The sequence below is a fragment of the Carassius auratus genome, chromosome 33, assembly GCF_003368295.1.
Source record: "Carassius auratus strain Wakin chromosome 33, ASM336829v1, whole genome shotgun sequence".
NCBI lineage: Eukaryota > Metazoa > Chordata > Actinopteri > Cypriniformes > Cyprinidae > Carassius > Carassius auratus.
This window is the reverse complement of record NC_039275.1, coordinates 1,958,749-1,982,051: the sequence shown is the minus strand read 5'-3', so window position 1 is coordinate 1,982,051 and position 23,303 is coordinate 1,958,749. Positions and strand designations below refer to the sequence as shown.

At 38.3% G+C, this 23,303-nt stretch overlaps 1 protein-coding gene across 2 annotated transcripts; it reads left to right on the top strand.

The window, feature by feature from the left end:
- Positions 1-794: 794 nt before the first annotated feature.
- On the top strand, positions 795-10,952 carry LOC113052699 (sorting nexin-2-like). 2 transcript variants are annotated; one of them, XM_026217108.1, is made up of 16 exons: positions 795-966; positions 1,795-1,894; positions 2,322-2,458; positions 2,541-2,610; positions 2,832-2,875; positions 2,957-3,098; positions 3,196-3,274; positions 4,511-4,586; positions 7,213-7,326; positions 7,680-7,773; positions 8,562-8,767; positions 8,883-9,026; positions 9,230-9,241; positions 10,093-10,173; positions 10,251-10,322; positions 10,408-10,952. In XM_026217108.1, exons 1-16 carry the CDS (start codon positions 859-861, stop codon positions 10,456-10,458), a joined length of 1,530 nt encoding a protein of 509 aa, XP_026072893.1. In that variant the 5' UTR covers positions 795-858; the 3' UTR covers positions 10,459-10,952. The 2 variants fall into 2 exon arrangements, with proteins under 2 accessions (XP_026072893.1, XP_026072894.1); XM_026217109.1 differs by lacking the exon at positions 9,230-9,241.
- The last annotated feature ends 12,351 nt before the right edge of the window (positions 10,953-23,303 follow it).

Below are 23,303 nucleotides of genomic sequence, written 5' to 3'. Positions count from 1 at the left end.
TGAAAAGTGCTAAAAAAATTCATGCTGCAATAGTTCATTAATAGAGTAATTATTCATGCAAATCAACTTTATGTCAATTCAGTCCAAAAGAGTGTGAAATATGGGATAAAGGTGAAAAATCTTGTACAAAACACTAACATAAGTTTATAAATAATTTGACAAAACTTTATTTAAACACCTAATGGGACTCCATACATAACCAGATCAGAAATCACCCCAACGTCAAACACAACTTTTCTATTTTTAATGGTTATATCTCTTAAGAAATAATTGAGAGAAAGTGTGTGTGTGTGTGTGTGTGTGTGTGTGTGTGTGTGTGAGTCTGCGATTGTGTGTGTGTGTGTGTGTGTGTGTGTGTGTGTGATTGTGTGTGTGTGTGAGTCTGTGTGTGTGTTTGTGTGTGTGAGTCTGTGATTGTGCGTGTGTGTGAGTCTGAGTCTGTGTGTGTGTGTGTGTGTGTGTGTGTGAGTCTGTGATTGCGTGTGTGTGTGTGAGAGTCTGAGTCTGTGTGTGTGTGTGAGTCTGTGATTGTGTGTGTGTGTGTGAGTGAGTCTGAGTCTGTGTGTGTGTGTGTGTGTGTGTGTGTGTGTGTGTGAGTGAGTCTGAGTCTGTGTGTGTGTGTGTGTGTGTGTGTGAGTGAGTCTGAGTCTGTGTGTGTGTGTGTGAGTGAGTCTGAGTCTGTGTGTGTGTGTGTGTGTGAGTCTGTGATTGTGTGTGTGTGTGTGTGTGTGTTGTTGTGGGCGTTCTGCGCGGTGAGGGCGGAGCATGAGCTGCATGAAGCGCTTCTGTCACGAGTCTCGGTCACATGACTGTCTTCATCACTCTCACTGAGACTGTGTTCGGCTGTTATTGTTGAAGATGTCTGAGGACAGGGAGGCTCCAGCGCTGCTCGGTGCCGCACACACGGACCCCCCGGAGCCGCAGGACGCGGAGGATCTGTTCGTGAGCGTCGCGTGCGTCACGGAGGTGAGATTAAAGCTGCGCGCGAGGATCGCATTCACGGATCGACACGCCCTTCTGCTCGCAGACTCTATTCAAACATCAATATTCATAATCAGCGAAACATCAGCGCCGTGTTTCTGTCTGATTCTGACAGATTTCATTTAATATCACGAGCGAGGAGAGATGCCGAGCGCGCATGCGCAGCAAGGGCTCCTTCCGCACATCAACTCTGCGTCGCGTCTGCGCAGAAACAGATCGCCACAATATGAGTTAAACCTCTGGTTAAACTCATGCGAATGTCTTCTCACCTACAAATAATATTAGCGTTATTTTGACATTTGTGTCTCGCATGTTTTATTTTTAAAACCACGGTATTCTGTGAAATACTATATTCAGTATCAGACAGAGATCAGCATACCTCCAGATAATTAACCGGGAAGATTTAAATATGCACTCATTAATATGCTAATTAAATTTGCATGCATTTCCAAGCCCACAGTGTTTTTTGGCAATAAAATAAACACTTAAAAGTGTATTTTGCATGTTTTCTTTCCACTCGTCTGAAAATCTGAGAACACTGGTTTTGTCTGTGGATGAATGAGAGGAGATCAGCAGATTCTGAGACCCTTCACACTTCCTGTGTCTCTGATCATGAGTTAGTCACGTGTGTGTGTGTGTGTGTGTGTGTGAACATTAACTTTAATGAGCTGCTGAAGTTGAGTTCTTCAAGACTTCAAGACTCATATTTAGCTTCTCTAGATCTACTGAAGAGAGTAAAGAGAAAGATGTAGATGATTTACAGATCTATATTATCATTAGGTCTGATATGTGTGTGCTGTGTTTGTCTCTCAGTGTCCAGAAGCGGCTCGTCTCTCTGCAGAAGACCTCAGCCCCGGCTCTGACGGACACAAGGACCCCGACGACCCCGATGACCCCGATGACCTCTTCGCTGGTGTGTGATTCGTCAGCGCAGGCTCAGAGTTTGGGAATATAATACTCACAGAGCGTTCTGTTTCTGATGACATACACTTCTGATTATAACTGTGGACAGTGGGATATGGTTTTTAAAATACTTTTATTAAACAAGGATGCATTAAATTGGTCAAAAGTGACAGAAAAGACATTTATAAAGTTAAAAAAGATTTTTGTTTCTCGAGCTGGAAGACTCAAGACTGGAGGAATGATGCTGGAAATACAGCGCAGCATCACAGAAATAAATTACACTTTAACACAGATTCACACAGAAAACAGATGATTTACACTAGAATAATATTTCACTGTTTTACTGTATTAAATGCAGCCTCGGTGAGCAGAAGAGACTTTGAAAAACATAAAAAACCGATTGATGTCATAACAGTATTTCTGCTTGTGTGTTTCAGAAGCGACGGAGGAAGTGTCTCTGGACAGTCCTGAGCGTCAGCCGATCCTGTCAGACGGCCCGTCGCCCGCCATCACACCCGTCACACCCGTCACCATCAGCCCCAGACTGGACGTGTTCGACCGCTCGCTGGACCAGGTCTGTCGCTGTGACCTCATCTCAGTCTGCTTCATATCTCACACACATCGTTTCTCACGCTCACTGGACTTCTCCTCTCTAGGATGACGAGGAAGAGGAAAACAGGGACACGCTTGACATCCAGATCTCAGTTTCTGACCCTGAGAAAGTTGGTGAGGTGTTCTGCTGGACGCTGGGAATCGATAGACCTTTTCAGATGCTATCAGGATTCACAAACTCTCTCTGTGTTTCTAAACCAAGAGTGTGGCGTGACATTTAATACACCTACACACTCACTGCTAGAATTGTGTTTGTTGTTCTTCATTAAGAGAGCATTCATACTTTTCTAAAAACAAACTGATTCTGATTGTGATGAATGTTTTTGTTTTTCTAGGTGACGGTATGAATGCGTTCATGGTCTATAAAGTGACGACTAAAGTAAGAAAGCTTCAGGTTGTGGTCTGAGATGATGTGGATCTTCTGGAGGATGTGTGTGTGACTCTGTCTCTGTGTTTGCAGACCAGTCTGTCCATATTCAGCAGAGACGAGGTGTGTGTCAAGAGGCGCTTCAGTGATTTTCTGGGTCTGCACAGTAAACTAGCCTCCAAATACATGCACATGGGCTTCATCGTCCCTCCTGCGCCTGAGAAGAGCATCGTGGGTAAGTCCGTGATCAGAGTATGATCAGAGACGTGTTGTGATGGTGTCATATCAACGATGAGCTCGTGTGTGTGTGTGTGTGTGTGTGTGTGTTTCAGGAATGACGAAGGTCAAAGTGGGGAAAGAGGATCTGTCATCGGTGGAGTTTGTAGAGAAGAGAAGATCTGCTCTGGAAAGGTATTCACGATGAGATGTAGAGTTTCTTTATTCATTTATTCACATTCTGATGAACCGTTACCGATTCTTAAAAGTTAATGTGTGAATAAAACTTACAGAAACATTGTGTAGCTCCAGCCGTCCAGTAATCACGGGAATATTTGTGCTTTCTCACTTTTGATGTGAAACAAAGTCTCTGCAGTTGTATCACTAAATTCAAGCAATGCATGTGTGTCTCTTTAAATGTGTCACTTTCCAGAAGAAGTAGCAGCTCTGTAATTAGTTACTTTTTTATGGAGTAATGCTTTGTGTTTTTAACACTGGTGCTGTAGTGAGACCATCATCTTCCTCTTTACTACTAGTTATAGCACCAAATAAACTCGAACGAACATCAGAAGAATCACTGAATCAGGCAGGAATCATGTAATCAATCAATCAGTGATTCAACCGCAGAAAGACATCAATAAATCAGCTTCTGATCAATAATGTCACGTAAAATCACATTCACCTGAGGAAAGACATGTAATGACTCGATAGTCAGCTAGAAAAAAATTCTACTAAATTTTCTCTTTTTTTTTTTTTTTTTTTAAACTCATGATGATCAATATGTGCATTACATTACATTTTTATTATATTTTTAATGTCTTTTTTAATGAATCCTTCTTGAAAACGAGTTCTGACATCTGCCATTTAAATGGTTATATTTCATGAACAAACTGGAGTAGAAACAATTATATCATAAAAAAAATTATTAAAATATTTTTAATAATGCTTATTATTCAAAATGCATATTTTTTATTATATAACATTTTATAATTTAAAAAAACTGCCTTTAAATGTTTGTCTATTAATCACTTTATAATAGTAATAAAGTTTAGTTTAATATTAGCAGAACTTGACATGTACAGGACCTGATTTCCTTAATATCCAAACGAATCCGAATCGAATCGATACGCAGGAGTCTGGTGTTTTCTGCTGGTCTGATGCGCTGGAAAGATCACTCGTGTTCTGCTCTTTTGTGGCTAAAAGGTTAAGCAAGAAATATTAGATAAATAATAATGGAGGTGTGCTGCTGTGCGGTCGTTCTCTCCGCCGCTGATCGTTCCTGCGCTCCTGGTTTTGCACAAACTGATGAATCGAATAAGAATTACAGTTAAGTGAGGCGCTGACATTTCTCTGCCCTTTTTATCCGTCCGCTGACTGACGTGAAGGTCAGAGTTCCTGGGTGCTGATGGGAGATGTGTGTTTGTGCTGCAGGTATCTGCTGAGGACGGTCAAACACCCAGCGCTGCTCAAAGACCCCGATGTCCTGCAGTTTCTGGAGAGTTCAGAGGTACCCTCGCTCCTTCATATCATCACACACTTACTGAGCTGCTCTTGGGTTTATTCCCGTTTACAGCATTTCATACTTTAATTAACTGGCTTTAACAATAACTAGAGGTAAAAGCTACTATTGACGAGCTGGGAAAATGTTCCGGATTCTTATGGATAAACGCACGGAAGCTCAATTCCGTCACAGGATAAAAAAATAAAAGAAGTAATGGCACATTTTTATCTAAAATTCTGACTTTTTTTCTTGCAGTTCTGAGAAAGATTCAAAGAATTGTTAGATATAAACTCTGGATTTAGAAATAAACTCTTAATTGAGAGATAAACTCTGAATTGCAAGAAATAAACTCAGAATTTGAAGAAATAAACTCAGAATTTGAATAAATAAACTCTGAATTGCAAGAAATAAACTCTGAATTTGAAGAAATAAACTCAGAATTTGGAGAAATAAACAGAATTTGAAGAAATAAACTCAGAATTTGAATAAATAATTTCTGAATTGCAAGAAATAAACTCAGAATTGATATACAAACTCAGAATTTGAAGAAATAAATTCATACTTGATATACAAACTCTGAATTACAAGAAATACACTCTGAATTTGAAGAAATAAACTGTTAATTTCAGAAATAAACTCAGAACTTGACGAAATAAACTCAGGATTGAGATAAACTGGATTGAGAAATAAACTCTTAATTGCAAGAAATAAACTCTAAATTTAAAGAAATAAACTCTAAATTTAAAGAAATAAACTCAGAATTGATGTTAAACTCTGGATTGCAAGAAATAAACTCAATTTAAAAAAATAAACTCTGAATTGCAAGAAATAAACTCAGAATTTGAAGAAATAAACTCAGAATTGATATACAAACTCTGAATTGCAAGAAATAAACTCAGAATTTGAAGAAATAAACTCAGAATTTGAAGAAATAAACTCAGAATTTGAAGAAATAAACTCAGAATTGATATACAAACTCTGAATTGCAAGAAATAAACTCTGAATTTGAAGAAATAAACTCAGAATTGATATACAAACTCAGAATTGCAAGAAATAAACTCAGAATTTGAAGAAATAAACTCAGAATTTGAAGAAATAAACTCAGAATTTGAAGAAATAAACTCAGAATTTGAAGAAATAAACTCAGAATTGATATACAAACTCAGAATTGCAAGAAATAAACTCAGAATTTGAAGAAATAAACTCAGAATTTGAAGAAATAAACTCAGAATTTGAAGAAATAAACTCAGAATTTGAAGAAATAAACTCAGAATTGATATACAAACTCTGAATTGCAAGAAATAAACTCTGAATTTGAAGAAATAAACTCAGAATTGATATACAAACTCAGAATTTGAAGAAATAAACTCAGAATTTGAAGAAATAAACTCAGAATTTGAAGAAATAAACTCAGAATTGATATACAAACTCTGAATTGCAAGAAATAAACTCAGAATTTGAAGAAATAAACTCAGAATTTGAAGAAATAAACTCAGAATTTGAAGAAATAAACTCAGAATTGATATACAAACTCTGAATTGCAAGAAATAAACTCTGAATTTGAAGAAATAAACTCAGAATTGATATACAAACTCAGAATTGCAAGAAATAAACTCAGAATTTGAAGAAATAAACTCAGAATTTGAAGAAATAAACTCAGAATTTGAAGAAATAAACTCAGAATTTGAAGAAATAAACTCAGAATTGATATACAAACTCAGAATTGCAAGAAATAAACTCAGAATTTGAAGAAATAAACTCAGAATTTGAAGAAATAAACTCAGAATTGATATACAAACTCTGAATTGCAAGAAATAAACTCTGAATTTGAAGAAATAAACTCAGAATTGATATACAAACTCAGAATTTGAAGAAATAAACTCAGAATTTGAAGAAATAAACTCAGAATTTGAAGAAATAAACTCAGAATTGATATACAAACTCAGAATTTGAAGAAATAAACTCAGAATTGATATACAAACTCAGAATTGCAAGAAATAAACTCTGAATTTGAAGAAATAAACTCTACAAATTGCAAGGGAAAAGTCATAGCAACCTTCTTTTTATTGTTTTACTCCTGGGAAGAAGCAAGTTTCCATATAAATGTGTTTTCCTGGCTCTTTGGAGTCGATTCTCTTGACAGAACACTAGAAGCAGATATTTCAGATGAACCATCCTGACATCAGTTCATACATGGAAAAGAGCGATTGTGTATTCTTCAGTGAGAGAAGTGCATTATATTAGGGAAAGTGACCGGTGTTAATAGCATCACGCTCTCAGTTCTCCTAAACAACACAGAACAGATCCAGCGAATCTCTGCTCTGCACTCCCTTATTTTCTCTTTAAAGGCCCAGAAGTGGCTTTGGCGTGAGCGTCTGTATTAACTATATATAATGGAAGACTGAGGCAATTGTAAAGGGCTAAACGCTCGGGCCGATTGAAAGCTATTTTTGCCGGTGGGTCCTCTGAGAGTTTTCCAGGGTGAAACGTATTAAATTGGACCGGCATTGAAATGTATGGGACTGGAGAAACTCCCTGTGCGCTGCGGGAGGAGAAACGCTCCCCGCGGGACGAGGGCTGAGCCGCGGCCTGTTAACCGGTTTGTTTGCCCTTATTTGTCATTTTATCCCAGCTGCCGCGAGCCGTTAGCACACAGGCGCTGAGTGGAGCCGGAATATTGAGGATGGTAAACAAAGCAGCCGACGCTGTCAACAAGATGACAATCAAGATGAATGAATCGGATGCGGTAAGGCTCGGATTTTTGGACTTGAATAATGAGACGAATTAATGAGCTGCTCTCTGGCTCCGGTCCTAAAGTGTGTGTGTGTGTGTGTGTGTGTGTGTGAGAGAGAGAGCGGGGTCAGGACATGTGAACACAGCTTACAGACAGTACAGTACAGTGTCACACCTCCATCAGACTTGCATGTAATCATGGATAAAATCATGAATTTAGACTTTAAGAAAGGTGACACAGCAATACTCTATGAATAAATGCTTCAAATGTTCTTTGCACTAAGAAAATATCTTTCTTTGTAAGAGCTGATCACTGTGGTTTATTTTGCTGTAAGTGTGTGTGTGTGTGTGTGTTTGTGTGTAAAGTGGTTTGAGGAGAAACAGCAGCAGTTTGAGAATCTGGACGTTCAGCTCAGGAAACTTCACGCTAGTGTGGAATCACTGGTGTGTCACAGGAAGGGTGAGAACACACATCATAACATCATAAAACAATAACAACACGTGTGTAATGAGTCATATTTATGATCTTATACACTACCAGCCGTCAGTGTGGGGTTGGTTCATCAAAGCTGCATTCATTTGATCAAAAATACAGTAAAAATAATGAAATATTATTCTGATGTAAATCATCTGTTTTCTGTGTGAATCTGTGTTAAAGTGTAATGTATTTCTGTATTTTCAGCATCATTCCTCCAGTCTTCAGTGTCACATGATCTTCAGAAATCAGAATAATATGATGATTTACTGCTCAAGACACATTTCTGATTATTATCAGTGTTGAACACAGTTGTGCTGCATGATATTTTTATGAAAACAGTAATGCCTTCTAAAGTTTGCAGTAAAGTTTATTAAAAAAAGAATCTTATTTATCAAGGATGCATTAACCTTCTATTCCTCTGTGAATCCTGAAAAATAAAATGCATCAGTTTCCACAAAAATATTAATGTTTTTAACACTGATAATAATCTTCATGTTTCTCGAGCAGTAAATCATCATATTATTCTGATTTCTGAAGATCATGTGACACTGAAGACTGGAGGAATGATGCTGAAAATACAGCGGAGCATCACAGAAATACATTACACTTTAACACAGATTCACACAGAAAACAGATGATTTACAGTAGAATAATATTTCACTGTTTTACAGCATGTTTGCTCAAATAAATGCAGAAGAGTCTTCGTAGCAGTTCAGATTATTGAGCTGTAGTGTATATTCTGACTTCTCTGTTCTCTCTGTGGCTCTCAGAGTTGTCTGTGAACACGGCGGCGTTCGCTAAAAGCGCGGCTATGCTTGGAAACTCGGAGGATCACACGGCGCTGTCGCGAGCTCTGTCCCAGCTGGCCGAGGTGGAGGAGAAGATCGATCAGCTTCATCAGGAGCAGGCGAACGCTGACTTCTACCTGATCTCAGAGCTGCTGGGAGACTATGTGCGGCTCATCACCGCCGTCAGAGTGAGTGGAGCACATCCTGAGCGCTGCTGCTGGCCACAGTGCACCTCAACACCGCGTGCGTGTGTGTGTGTGTGTGTGTGTGTGTGTGTGTGTGTGTGTGTGTGTGTGTGCGCAGGGTGTGTTTGACCAGCGGATGAAAACATGGGGAAAGTGGCAGGACGCTCAGCTGATGCTGCAGCGCAAGAGAGAAGCCGAAGCTAAACTACAGTACGCCAGCAAACCTGAGAAACTGCAGCAGGCCCGAGACGAGATCCGAGAGGTACAGAACACCTCAGACTCATCACGAGCGCTGGGGCTGATGGGAAATATGCCTTCCCTCCCTTCGGTTCACTCATATCTCTGCTGTGTTTAGCTGCCGTCACCTGACAGCTGCAGGAATTCATGACACTTATTGATTCTTTTAAGCACCAAACATTTCCAGCCTTTTTAATTTCTGCATTTTCCCCGTCACGCCCCACAAAGGAGATCGAGGAGGTAGGACCTTCGCTTTGGTTTGATTTGCTGTCTCCATCGTCACACACACACTGTAGACCAGAGACTCATTATAGATTCATCACACACTCGTCTCACACACCGCAGCGGCTTTAACCTCTCACTTTAAAAATAGAGTTCAGATGAAATGAAAATGTGCTCAAGATCAGGAGGAGTTTGTTTCTTCATCAGGTTTGTAGAAATGTAGCATTGCATCAGTGTCTCATCAATGGATGCTCTGCAGTGAATGGGTGCCGTCAGAATGAGAATCTGATAAAAACATCACAATAATCCACAGCACTCCAGTCCATCAGTGAACATCTGGAGAAGACAAAACCTGAAACACATCCAGCATTAAGATGATTTTAACTCAAACACATAGAGTCTATAATCCATAATAACACTTCCTCCAGTGAAAAAGTGTTCTGGTCTGAATCAGGAGAGAAATCTGCACAGATCACATGACTCTCATTCTGACGGCACCCATTCACTGCAGAGCATCCATTGATGAGACATTTCTACAAACCTGATGAAGAAATTCAACACGTTTTCATCTTCGACTGAACTGTTCCTTCTCCAGCTGCTGGTTCATTTGTAATATTTAATAAAAGCTGATGTCTTGTGTTGTTTAGTTGTAGTTTGTAATGCAGGATTCATTACAGTTCACGCCTTAACACCATAAATCATCATCATCATCATCATACGCTCGATAGATCTGATGTGACTCGTGTTCTGCTCATGATGGACAGTTTTTCTGCTCTTTGTGTTTTTTAACACACACTGAAGTCATAAAGCCTCTCGTGTCTCTGTGTGTGTGTGTGTGTGTGTGTGTGTGTGTGTGTGTGTGTGTGCAGTGGGAAGGTAAAGTGCAGCAGGGGGAAAGGGATTTTGAGCAGATCTCGAGGAACATCCGGCGAGAGGTCGGTCAGTTCGAGGTGAGACGCGTGTCTTTGCTCTCGCTGTTAAACCAAGCGCTGGACTCTCTGACCTCAGCGTCTCTCTCTGTTCACAGAAAGAACGAGTGAAGGATTTCAGAGTCGTCATCATGAAATACCTGGAGTCCCTGGTTCACTCACAGCAGCAGGTCAGTGTTGAACCATCACGACTGAGCGATAAACTCCAGATCAGCAGCTGGGAAAGCTCTTCTCTTGTGTGTTTCTGTGTTTCAGCTAATAAAATACTGGGAGGCGTTCTTACCTGAAGCCAAAGCCATCGCGTAATCATCACACCACCGGCTTTCTTTATTCCACAGCATGATCATGCAAGAAGAAGAAACCTAATGATAGCACTACATGAATAAACCCAGAATCTGAATCTCTGAACCTGTTCGGTGTCTGAAGATCAGCGCTGTGTTCCTTCACTCCGATGGAGATCCAGCGATCGGCTCTTTGTGATTCTCAGCTCGTTCGTCTCATATTGAATGTCATATTAGGCAATGATCCGGCAGGGGAAGGCCTTGTGTTCTCGTATGTACAGAATGAAGCATTAATCTTTAATAATCAGTATTTAAGAGCATCAGTAATCGACGAGGCGTCTGGTAGCTCCTGCACGGTGGATGAATATACATATGTATATTTTTTTATTTTGCTTTGTAGCCTGAAATTTTGGATCGTTTCAGTTGATTCATTGTTCTAACAGATTTTTTAATCACGAGTATTTTTTACTCTACATTCCTATATCTGAAGCTTAATAAAGGAGTGAATGCGTATCAGAACTGGACTTCATGTTTTTGGCTTCGGTTTAAAGTGGGTTGCTGTTCGCTTAAAAACCACATCTTTGGCTCAACAGAAAACTATTAATGCAACAGTTTGCATCAGTCTTTTGAGTTATGATGATTTTTAATAAAATTATGTTCAACCAGCAAACTACACTGTTAGAGGAACTTAATATTTAGTTGCATAAACACTAATGTTATTCAAAAAAGAAAAATTATAATTTATAATTAGAATGGTGAACATGGAATAAATTAGTCTGATCTATTCCTATAATAGCACATTATTTTAAATAAATTAATATGCATACATTAAGCTCATATTTCTAACGTTGTACATGCATAGTCATCAACAGTGTTGTGTGTAATGCCTTTCCAAAGAATTAAGTTCACATCAAGATACTTATGAAATAAGCATGTTACATTATTATCATTATTGTCATGTATGCATTAAATGCTGTATATGCTAAAGAACAATTATGCATAAAAGAATACTGGATTTAGCATCAAAATTAAAATGCATGTTTTTAATGTAACCTAAAATACTTTAAGAATAACTTCTTGTCTATCCTGTATGATTTAGAAAGTAATTAATAATAAGTAATGCAATGCTTATAATGAGTACTTATAACGATAACCACAAAAATGTAAACATTTAAACTAAGAAATATATTTGTACATTTCCAACTTATCAGCATTAAAAACACTAAGAGGTGTCTCCATTTATTAAATAATTAGAAAAATGTTTATTCTCCTTATCCACTCATTAGCAAAGCATGCCTTTACTTATTATTAACTTATTTTAAATGTAAAATCTATTTCAATTGCACACAATATTAAGTTGATGTAATGATCAGCATTATGATAAAAAAATAATGCTTAAACTAGATCTTTTTTTAACTTTCAACCATGCATTATTTTTTTAAGCTTGGTACATGATCCCCTGGATTTATTTCTAGATATGATGCATGCTTTTCTAGTTCTGTTCTAATATGTCCGTGAAAACAAACAGCTGAAGTAGACTCTAACTGAACATGCATCTGCCTCTAAAGAGCTTTCTTCTGAAGAATAGTTCACTGAGTGTTAGTAGTTTTTCAGAAAGAGAGTGAGCAGAAGAGCAGCTGATCGTCTGTCACATCGCTGCTTAAACTCTCTTAAACAGAGAAATCAAAGAAAGCGTGTTCTTGACAGGCCCCGGCGAGCATCTCAGCGCTCTGCATACACGACAGAAGGCCCAGGCCCGTCCTCGCCTCTGTCCCGGCGTATTGATAAGCTGTCACATTAGGAGCTGCTTCATGATGAAGGCTGTCGTGTGCGTCTGTAGATCTGCAGAAGAGTCTCTGATGATGGCGTTTCTCATCTGAATGGCTGATGCTTGACCTGCAGGTGTTTCTAACACTGTTGAGAATCAGCCACAGACAGACAGACACAATCAAATTAAAAATATACCAAAAATGGCTAAAATAAATGCCATCAAATATAAATTTGATTGGCTCTTGCTTCGGACTTTTTTAAATTAAGGCGGGAAGCTTTCGAGTGAATAACGGGGTTCAGGCGGTGCACAGAAGAAGATTGTGAGAAATGTTTCTGTGTTTTAGTGTTTGACAGCAGGGGCGGACTGGCCATCTGTGTGATCTGGAGAATCCCAGAACGGCTGGTACTCCAGGACCACCCCCACGCAGCCATCACCTCATTCAGACTATACGTCGCACCTTAGTATAAGTCGCATCAGTCCAAAAATACGTCATTACAAGGAAAAAAAACATAAATTGCACTGGATTGTAAGTGGCATTTAGAACCAAGAACCAAGAGAAAACATTACAGTCTACATCTGCTATTTGCTAGCAGTATTTGATTGCTCTAGTCTTTATCCACTCATCATCATCATCATCATCCACCAATCAGAACACACGAGAACTCTTTGCTTCAAAAGCTCTTGCAGCAGCTCAACACTGGTTTCTCCAGGGGGCAAGGAACTCGACCGGAAGTTGAAGTCGGGTGGGGGCTGCCATCTTTTAGCAGAACTTCACTTGCGTTAGCATTCCCATTGACTCCCATTCATTTTGTCGTCACTTTGACAGCGAATAACTTTACATCTGAGGCGTTTAAAGACTCCGTTTGTCCATTATTTATTTCTAAAGATACACGACAATGTATAAAGGGCTCCATTACCTTCTATGTTACATTATGGCCCAGTATAAACAGTTTTTGTAAAAAATAGGCTAACGATTGCGTCATAACCACTCGTCTCTCTGTCACATTACCGTACAGACAGGAGGAGAAGCTCGCAGGCAATTAACTTAATATGGCGTACTGGCGTTACATTTTAAAATACTATACAAAATAATTAATCAGAATACTTACTCCTGCTCACTCACGACAAAGAACCCCCCGCTCAAGCTCGCCGTCTCTGCAAGATTAACGATGGCAGTTTGCACACACAGCTACTAGAAGATTTACATCTGTCAGACAGGTTGCTGACGTCGTCAAGCTTCGTTTGAGTCTGCGCGTCAGAAACGGAAGTGCTAAAAAACGCTAAATATGGGCTTCACTTGTCTCAATTGAGTTCCAATGGGGTCGCTGTGTCCATTTCTTTTACTGTCTATGGTTTTCTCTGAGGTCAGATCACATCAGATTGTGGTTAATCTTGCAGATCATGACTTATATCTACTCTTCCTCTCCCTGCAGTTTGGTAATATAAAGATTCCTCCTTTGAACTCCCTCCTCTTCTGTGGGTTTTACTGTTCTGGGTCTGAATTTGGGCTCCTGGGGTCTCAAAAAAGAAACATTTTCAATCTCCAAGGTGAACATTATGATGACAACACACTCTTACAAAAAATGGTTCATTGGGGTTCTATATAGAACCATAGGGTTCTTTACTCAACTCCAAAGAACCTTTTATGCTAAAAAGGTTCTATAATGACAAGAAAGAACCCTTTTGGTACAAAGGTTCTTTAGGCTATTATTCATTCATTTATTACATTATTCTGCAACATTTTGTATTTGTAATTAAATTATTGTTTGTAGTAACATAATATCACATTTTAATCATGCTGATTTTTGGAGAAAAACTGAAATGGCACTCTTCGTGTGATATTGATTAACTACATATAATGATAGAAAAATATACATTTTCTAACCCCCATATCTTGAATTTTGTGATCATTCACATGCATTCATAAATGCATTAGAATACACGGAATAATGCAGTGAAAGAACGCACTCAAAATGCACACGCGCACTAGTATGACTTCATCATGTAACTTTAACATTAGCCTAGATGCTTGCACTTTTTAGGCACGATTTGTTTAGTTTTTGAATATACTTGATACTGTTAAAAGGGACATCATTAAAACAAACCCCACACTGACTCAAATGATTCGCGAACCCGAAACTGACTCATATGATTCGCGAAACCGCTCCAAACTCCCGAACTGACTCAAATGATTCGCGATCCCGCTACGAACTCCCGAACTGATTCAAATGATTTGCGTTCCCCAAACTGACTCAAATGATTCGCGAACCCGCTCCGAACTCCCGAACTGACTCAAATGATTTGTGATCTCAATGATTCAAATGATTCGTGATCCCCAAACTGACTCAAATGATCCGCGGTCCCGCTACGAACTACCGAGCAGACTCAAATAATTCGTAATCCCAATGATTCAAATGATTCGCGATCCCCAAACTGACTCAATTTGTGAGTCTCAGTTTCAAATGATTCGCGAACCCGCTTTGAACTCCCGAACTGACTCAAATGATTCGTGATCCCGTATTGAACTCCCAAACTGACTCAAATGATTCGTGATCCCATATTGAACTCCCAAACTGACTCAAATGATTCGCGAACCCGCTACTAACTCCCGAACTGATTCAAATGAACTCCCGAACTGACTCAAATGATTCACAATCTGAAGTTCCCATCCAAATCAAATGACACCGCCAGCGCTATTATTGGCTTAGTTCTCTAATTTCATAACGTTTACTGAAATTAAGGTACGAAAAGTATGTTGTTAACAAATAAAATATGAATATTTCCATTCCGAACTGCTTTCCACGTAGAAACATCCACGAACATCACCAGGTGAGCAGATCACATCACTATTTGATTGCTCTGGTCTTTATCCACTCATCATCATCATCATCCACCAATCAGAACACAGGAGAACTCTTTGACCACAGCTGCTGTTCTTCAGAAGCTCTTGCAGCAGCTCAACACTGGTTTTCTCTGAGGTGGTGGGATCACATCAGATTGTGGTTAATCTTGCAGATCATGACTTATATCTACTCTTCCTCTCGCTGCAGTTTGGTAATATAAAGATTCCTCCTTTGAACTTACTTTGAGGTAAGCAATACACGAAATTGAAAGGGGAAAATAAGCATAACAATAAATTTACAAATATAGCCCTAATTAATATAATATTATTATCAATTATATACGGTTAGCCTATATTAATGAATGAACAAATGAATGATGCATTTATAAGGGTCTCTCCTCAGTCACCAGCAGTGTGCAACATCCACTTGGATATATTATATATTCCGTATTTTCCGGACTATAAGTCGCAATTTTTTTCATAGTTTGGCTGGTCCTGTGACTTATAGTCAGGTGCGACTTATTTATCCAAATTAATTTGACATGAACCAAGAGAAATCATTACCGTCTACAGCCCTGAGAGGGTTCTCTTGATTCTTGGTTCTAAATAAATGTGACTTATAGTCCAGTTCGACTTATGTTTTTTCCCTCGTCATGACGTATTTTTGGACTGATGCGACTTATACTTAGGTGCGACTTATATTCCGAAAAATACGGTAATGATACAAATAATAATAGCCTTATATGAACATATATTACATAAAAAGACACGATCATGTCTTTGGGATGGATAAAAAATATTTGATCAATCTCTGATAATCTCAGTTTGCTCTGGTCACCCTGGTTTGTTTATTCATTAAACTCATGGCCACGACATCATCATGTTCCCAAGAATTAATATATCGTGGCCACAACAAAACTATAAAATTATCTTACAATGAATATAATTTATTAATTTATTCCAGTAGTTATGTAAATGAAAAACGAATTCGCGATCTATATGGAACTTGAGTCGTAGACATCTTTAATGATGTGTGATAATGTGATAATGATGAAGTTATAGTTTATGAAGTGAATTGCATTATTTTACATTAAAACTAGCAGTAACTCTGAACTAATGTGAGCAAAGAACGCTTCTGTGCGCTGGCGTCCTCCCACAAGTTAAGAGATTTTAAACAAACATCTGCGGTTAACCAAATGAAACAATACACATTTTAATGCTATAAAAGTGTGCACATGGAGAGAAATAAACAGCAGATGTTCATGTTAATAACTTCTTTAACTTGAGCAAACGCTGCTAATACACCTACATTTGTTAATAAAGTAAATAAAACGAAAACATGAATGTTTTAATGCTATTGAATAAAAAGAAACGATCAGCTCGAAAGTCTCTGCTCATCATGACAGGACCTGGATCAGTGAGCTGCATCTCGGGCTGATGACATCACTTCCAGGGAGGTATGTTATACACGCCCCCGTCCCTTAACTCCGCCCCCACGTCAAAACAGTGCCACGAAGAGAGACGTGCAGAAAAGTGAAGCGCAAAGGAAAAATGGTATCGCAAGCTCAAACTAGACTGACACGCAAAATAAAAGCAGCGTTGCAAATATTAATAGATATGACCATGGAAAATATGTAATGCGATATCATTGCTTTCTCACTGTTTCATTTGTTTTGGAACTCTTAATTTTTGTTTGCAAAAATCCAATTTATTTTCCTCAATACTTAAATTTTCGTTTGCAAAACTTTATTGTCTTTTGCAAAACGTAATTTTTTTGCATATACAGTGTTAAATTGACTCCATATCATTCACATGCATTCATAAATGCATTTGAAAACAGAATAATGCAGTGAAAGAATGCACACAAAATGCACTCAGGCACTATTATGACTTCATCATGTAACTTTACATTACCATAGATGCCTGCACTTTTTAGGCAAGATTTGTTTAGTTTTTGAATATACTTGATACTGTTAAAAGGCACGTTAAAAAAAACACAAGTTCACATATTACACCTAAACATGAGTGGAAAATTAAATTAGAACTAGCTACTTAAAAATGCCTATCAATATACAGCTATGATTCGCAAACCGCTTTGAACTCCCGAACTGACGCAAATGATTCGCGATCCCCAAACTGAAAATGATTCGCGAACCCGCTTTGAACTCCCGAACTGACGCAAATGATTCGCGAACTCGCTATGAACTCTCGAACTGACTCAAAGATTCGCGAACCCGCTTTGAACTCCCGAACTGACTCAAATGATTCGCGATCCCCAAACTGACTCAAATGATTCGCGATCCCCAAACTGACTCAAATGATTCGCGAACCCGCTTTGAACTTCCGAATTGACGCAAATGATTCGCGAACCCGCTAAATGAACTCCCGAACTGACTCAAATGATTCGCGAACCCGCTTTGAACTCCCGAACTGACTCAAATGATTCGCGATCCCCAAACTGACTCAAATGATTCGCGATCCCCAAACTGACTCAAATGATTCGCGAACCCGCTTTGAACTTCCGAATTGACGCAAATGATTCGCGAACCCGCTATATGAACTCCCGAACTGACGCAAATGATTCGCGAACCCGCTTTGAACTCCCGAACTGACTCAAATGATTCGCGATCCCCAAACTGACTCAAATGATTCGTGATCCATTTCATAATTTGTTTATTCAGGTTGAGCTTAGACCAAGAGCAGAGAAAGACACGTACTCCAGCTCAACTTTAAGTTACTTTTAAGTGCTCCAAGTCAGATTTTTTTTTGTTGTCAAACCACCCTCAGAAGAAGACAAAATACCTGACAGCACAGAGAGTGTTTAAGTTGAGTGTTTAAATCAACAGTACACAAAGATGGCGCAGACAGACTGTTGTCGAGTTTCCAGGGCCGTTTTTTATTCCCAGTCCGTCCCTGGTCATGAAGGTGAGTAAATAACGACCGAAACATGGTTTATTTGATGAACTGTTGCTTTAAAAAGAGTCAGTCTCACATCAATTACTCTTAGCGAACTTTTATGATTCTTTCACAAAGCTATTTCGCATTTTTATGGCGCTCTTTGATTTCTCCTTTAGTGTTCCACAGAAGACAGAACTTATATAATACTGGTTTGGATTGACATGAAGTGAGTAAGTGATGACAGAATGATAAATTTTACTCAATTATTCCAGTCTTTGCAGTTTGTTAGCCAAACTGCTTAAAATAATTATTAAAAATTATATAAAATATTTAATACAGTACATTTAATAATTACTGCTAAATATAAAATCAAATCACACTGATTCAGCAAACATCAATACACTGTAACTGTCAGGCGTGTTTGTTAGATATTTCTGTGTTCTGATAAACGGGTTCAACTGTTTCACATATGCATCTGAATTGGAAAAAAACCTGTAAATTCAGTCAGACTTGTAGCCAAAACACATTTAGTGAATATACTTTCTAAAAACGCACACACCTAGTCTATAACACAACTGATAAAACGTTGTCTGGCTTTTATTTATCGTATCTCCAAACAGCAGTGTTATGTTGTGTTATGGTCAGAATACAGTGACCTTACTTGATCAAATGCACCGCAGGGCTTCAGATAAGAGGAGCAATATAAGAGCCGATGAAGAGAGCGGCCTGTAATTATTTGTGTCCTGTCAGGAGAAGGGCCTCCGGACCCCTGCGATTCAAATCTGGAGCTCGGAAGAACCAGAACGAGACAAATATCAGACCGTTCTCGCGACACTGCTGAAATTGCATCAGTTTGTCATGAACGCAGCTGCCAGCCGCACAAACTATATCATCTGCTTGCAAATGCGAAGCCTTGGTTCTCTGTGCGTGAAGCATCTCTTCGGTCTCGTAGTGCTGTAATAACTGCAAATGAAATATATCCCTTTTATATTTCCTCTCTGTTTATTTCCACTGTTACAGATGTAATGCACAATCTTTTCGCTCTCAGTGATTTCATATTAATTAACTGTGAGTGTGATCACATTACTTCAGTTAAAATTCTTTTTTTTCTTTCGTTTCTCTTTGATGAATCGCTCTGCGCACATGTTTCCTGATTTGGCAAATTTGAAGTTCACCATCGTGTTGGCAAGCGGCGCGATAAGCCCAGTGTTAATTCATTTCTCTTATCTGTTTGTGATGTTATTTATAATCCAATGCCTGCTCATTTTCAGCGGGTAAGAGAAATGATTTCTGCGGCCGGAGTCCGTTTGGCTCTCGTGAGGGTCGGAGCAGATGAAACTCCAGTGTTTATCAGATGCATTCGATGCGAATAAACACAGGTGACTATTATAGTGCATTGAAAATGAGAGGTCATGGCTGAACAGGTGTACAAATCAACTCAAGTCACATTTATTTCTACAGCGCTTCGTACAATACAGATTGTTTCAAAGCAGCTTCACATTAATAAACTGGAAAATAACTGAATCAGTGACGCAAACTTATTTCAATAGGAAACAAGTTCAAATTCTACATTCTGTTTTTTTTTTTTTGTCATTTTTTCCCCGTAGGGATTTAAAAAAAAGTATTGGTTGAAGCATTAAAAGCCATGAACCAAACCAACCTGGTCAGCTATGAGGAGAATCACAACATTACAAACTTTGATTTAAAGCAAAAAAGTGTTTGAAAATCAGATAAAAACAAAAGTGCAAAAAATTTGCAGCTTTAATGAGGGAAAGAACTACAATCCCATGAAGTACCGCAAATGACCACTGCAGCTTTTCAGTCATTTTTGACAATTATTTTTATTATTATTGTTTTTAACAAACCTTGATTCAAAAAGTGTGATAAAAAAAAAATGCTCACGCTTGTTGTTTAAAAAAAATATCACCACACTGGAAACAAATGGGAAGCAAATTTAATCTAATGGAAATGTTTTTGTAATATCAACTTCAAATTTGGAACACAACTTGTTTACATTTTCTCACAGTTTTAGAAAATAATGTTTTGTATAAACAAATTAAAAAATACCAAATTAAATTAAAAAACAACAAATAAATATAATATATATATATATATATATATATATATATATATATATATATAAGTTTAAATATTTTGAGTGTAGTAAGGCCAACTCACCTTCAGTGGAATTTGCAGTAAAGCATCATGGGAAAAGTAGATTTTCACCCACAAATTCCACTGCTAATGTCTGCAAAGGTTTATTAATAAGATATCATTACAAATCAGTTTCCTATGGAGAAAATCAATGGTATTTTTACTTCCAGAACAAACTGTTGCATTTCTAAAAGACAATAGTGTCATTATTCAGCTCACTTCAGTTCAGTGTTGATTTAGCTCAGTTCAGTATCAGTGTAAAGTTCATCAATTCTGAAGCAAGTTCAATTCGAGCAGCTCAACTGAAGACAATAGTGCCATGATTCATGTGATCAAGAGCAGATCACCGGTTTCATGTGTTTTCTGTGTTTCTGTGCTTCTCTTGTTCTGTTAATTGTGTATTTGCATGCATTAGCGCTCTTTAATAGAAGCAGTCGTGCCCTCGCCTGATTTCAATGTTTCTTAAAAATATCGATCTCCACTAATTGACTTTCTGTCTGAGGTCTAATGATTAAACTCAAACTGCAACCTTTGCTTTGAATTCGTGAACTCCCGCGAGGCCCTTTAAGCAAATTCAGAGAATCTGAGCGCGGGACGCTCATAAACGCTCACGATACGAGACGTCAGACCAGCTTTACTGGAAAGAAAGAAAAACAGCACAGTGTTTTCTGTTCAGAAAAAATCTAGTTTATTGGATCCTGCTTGATTTTATTTGACTGCCAACGGGGATGGCAAGCGCTTCAGTACACTGAGAAGTATTGACCGCTCATTTGCATACATAAATGTATTGGCGATGTGACATTCGTCGATGAATCTCCAGCCACACAGAAGGCTGCTGACTCCTGCGCACTGCATTATCATTTGTGACGAGCGTTTAATGAACTCTGACAGCCTGACGTTCATGACATCGACATAGCTTTTCACATGCATTTCATATCTTTAGGAAAGAATGCTGTTGAAGGAAGTCCAGCTGCTCTGCATTAAACAGCCCTTTGCTATATTTTCACTGCTTTGATTTGGAGTTAATTTATGGACATGTGAAGCACTTTTGCCTTGATTCCACGGCTGATGAGAGATTCCTGGCAGTTTCTTTTGTTGTGTTGTGCTAAAGGTCAGAATGCAGTGGGAATTCATTTAATTGTGAGACGCGGGCCGCTGGCAGTGTCAAATGACTTTGGCCGTGAGTTCTTCCCATTTCATTATCTGGCCGTTCTCCAATCCCTCGCCCCGTAAATGCACCGTGACACGCTCTGTGTTTAGTATGCAACAGATTATGAATGACCGCGGCGAGAAGTTAATAGCAGGCCTGGACCCATCAACATCTTTACCAACCAATCAGCAGGTCTTTAACGCCACAGAAATAAAGCTGGTGGGATATAATGAAGTCTGTTCTTTAAGCTATAACCTTATCTGCTCCGTTGAATAGTTTTACGCTGATCAATAAACAGTTTTCTGTGGCCTTTTGCTGGTGTCACTTGTCATTGGAGAATGTAAATGCGTGTCAGAAACTAGCCTGACAGTTTCCCTTTGCTACGAATGAGAAAAAACCCATCAGCAATAAAACAGATGATGTTATTCCAGTGGCGTTGTGCCATTTATACTCGCATTTACTGATGATCGTCATCACTGGAGCCTGGGTAATAAACTATTTCTGTTTGTATTAATATTTCAGCATGTGCATGCACATTTATAAAACCCCCCCAAAAAAAGTATTATTTGCTTGTATAAATATATAAACATTATTAAATAATCAAGCAAAATGACTTTTTTTGGTAAAAATAAGTTGGATATTACAATCTGTTATTAGTTTTGCTTCTATTCGTTCTGGAAATTATCTTCGTGTCTTTGGATTACACAAACTATTGAGAAATATTAATAACGATTATATTCCAGTGGCCATGATGCTCTGTTAACCTTTGACCTGTTCTGCCGTCAATGACACAAAAGTGCTCACATATGCTAAACAGACATTGATTATTAACATTAGGGAAAGTCATCATTTGAAAGTAATTCTTCACATTTGCAAGGAATGCATTATTTTATTCTGCTTTTTCTCTTCTCTTCTAAGCCTTCAGAGACTTTCTGAGCTGTATCTGCTCTCCCAGCACAACTTCTTCTGCTTATTAAGATTTCAAAGATACAAACCGTGCTTCAGTAATTGCTTTCTTGAATCTGCCTTTAATAATTACACGTGGCAAAGCAGCGGTGAAAACTAGAAAGGCAGAGACTAATGGAAAACTAGATTTTTTTCACTGAATTAGAGAGCGGGACGATCCATATATTGACAATCCATCAAGATGAACGAGATCAGGAAAAGTGTTTCAGACTGTCCGAGAACAGCGAGGCAAACTGGGTGTGATGCAGTGTGGCACCGAGCGCCGGGGATGCTGGGAAAACACAGAGAGAGAGAGAGAGAGAGAGATCGAGCATCACTGATACACACACGAGCATCTGAGCTCTTCAGTCCGGAGAACACAGAATATCTCATTCCTGAAGATTAATGCACCTCCAGTAGTAGAAATGTCAACGTTCAATCAACACAATTTTGAAGTGAACCGATGTAAAGCCACAGAAAATGAATCTACAATTACATACACATGCACTGGTCAGTTCTGAGGTCAATATCACGTCTCTTCTTTCAGACTAGAGGAGAGAAAACATCCGAAACACACATTTACGTGTTTATTTTACATTATTTACGTCTGTAGATTTCAATCTTTAAAGAGTTAGTTTTTCTCTTACAAACACCAAACGTTACAGTTTTACTCTTCTCTGTTTTCTGAAGGTTTGCGCTTATTTCATTCACACGGATTTACACATTTTACTCCTGAAAACATGGTGAAAATTGTGTCTTTTCACAGTATTTTCTAATTTATGGAGTGATAAAAGGAAAAGAAAAGAAAAACCTTTAATATGTCAAGAATATCAAACAAGAATTTATGAATCTGGCTTCATACAAAGTTTTTTGTTTTCTGGAAATCTATGCAAATAAGCACATATTTAATAAGATGATACCTCATTTGCATTTATTATATTTCAGAAAACTTTAAATGCACTGTAATTAATTGTATGGCTATACCTGGAAAAAAGTTAAGTTTAATCATAGTAATCAAAGTAAAAAAAGGATTCTATTTAGTGTCTTGCTTTAAGTAATAAAATGAACATGGAATATTGATTCAAGTGAAATTATGTGTCACACATATTC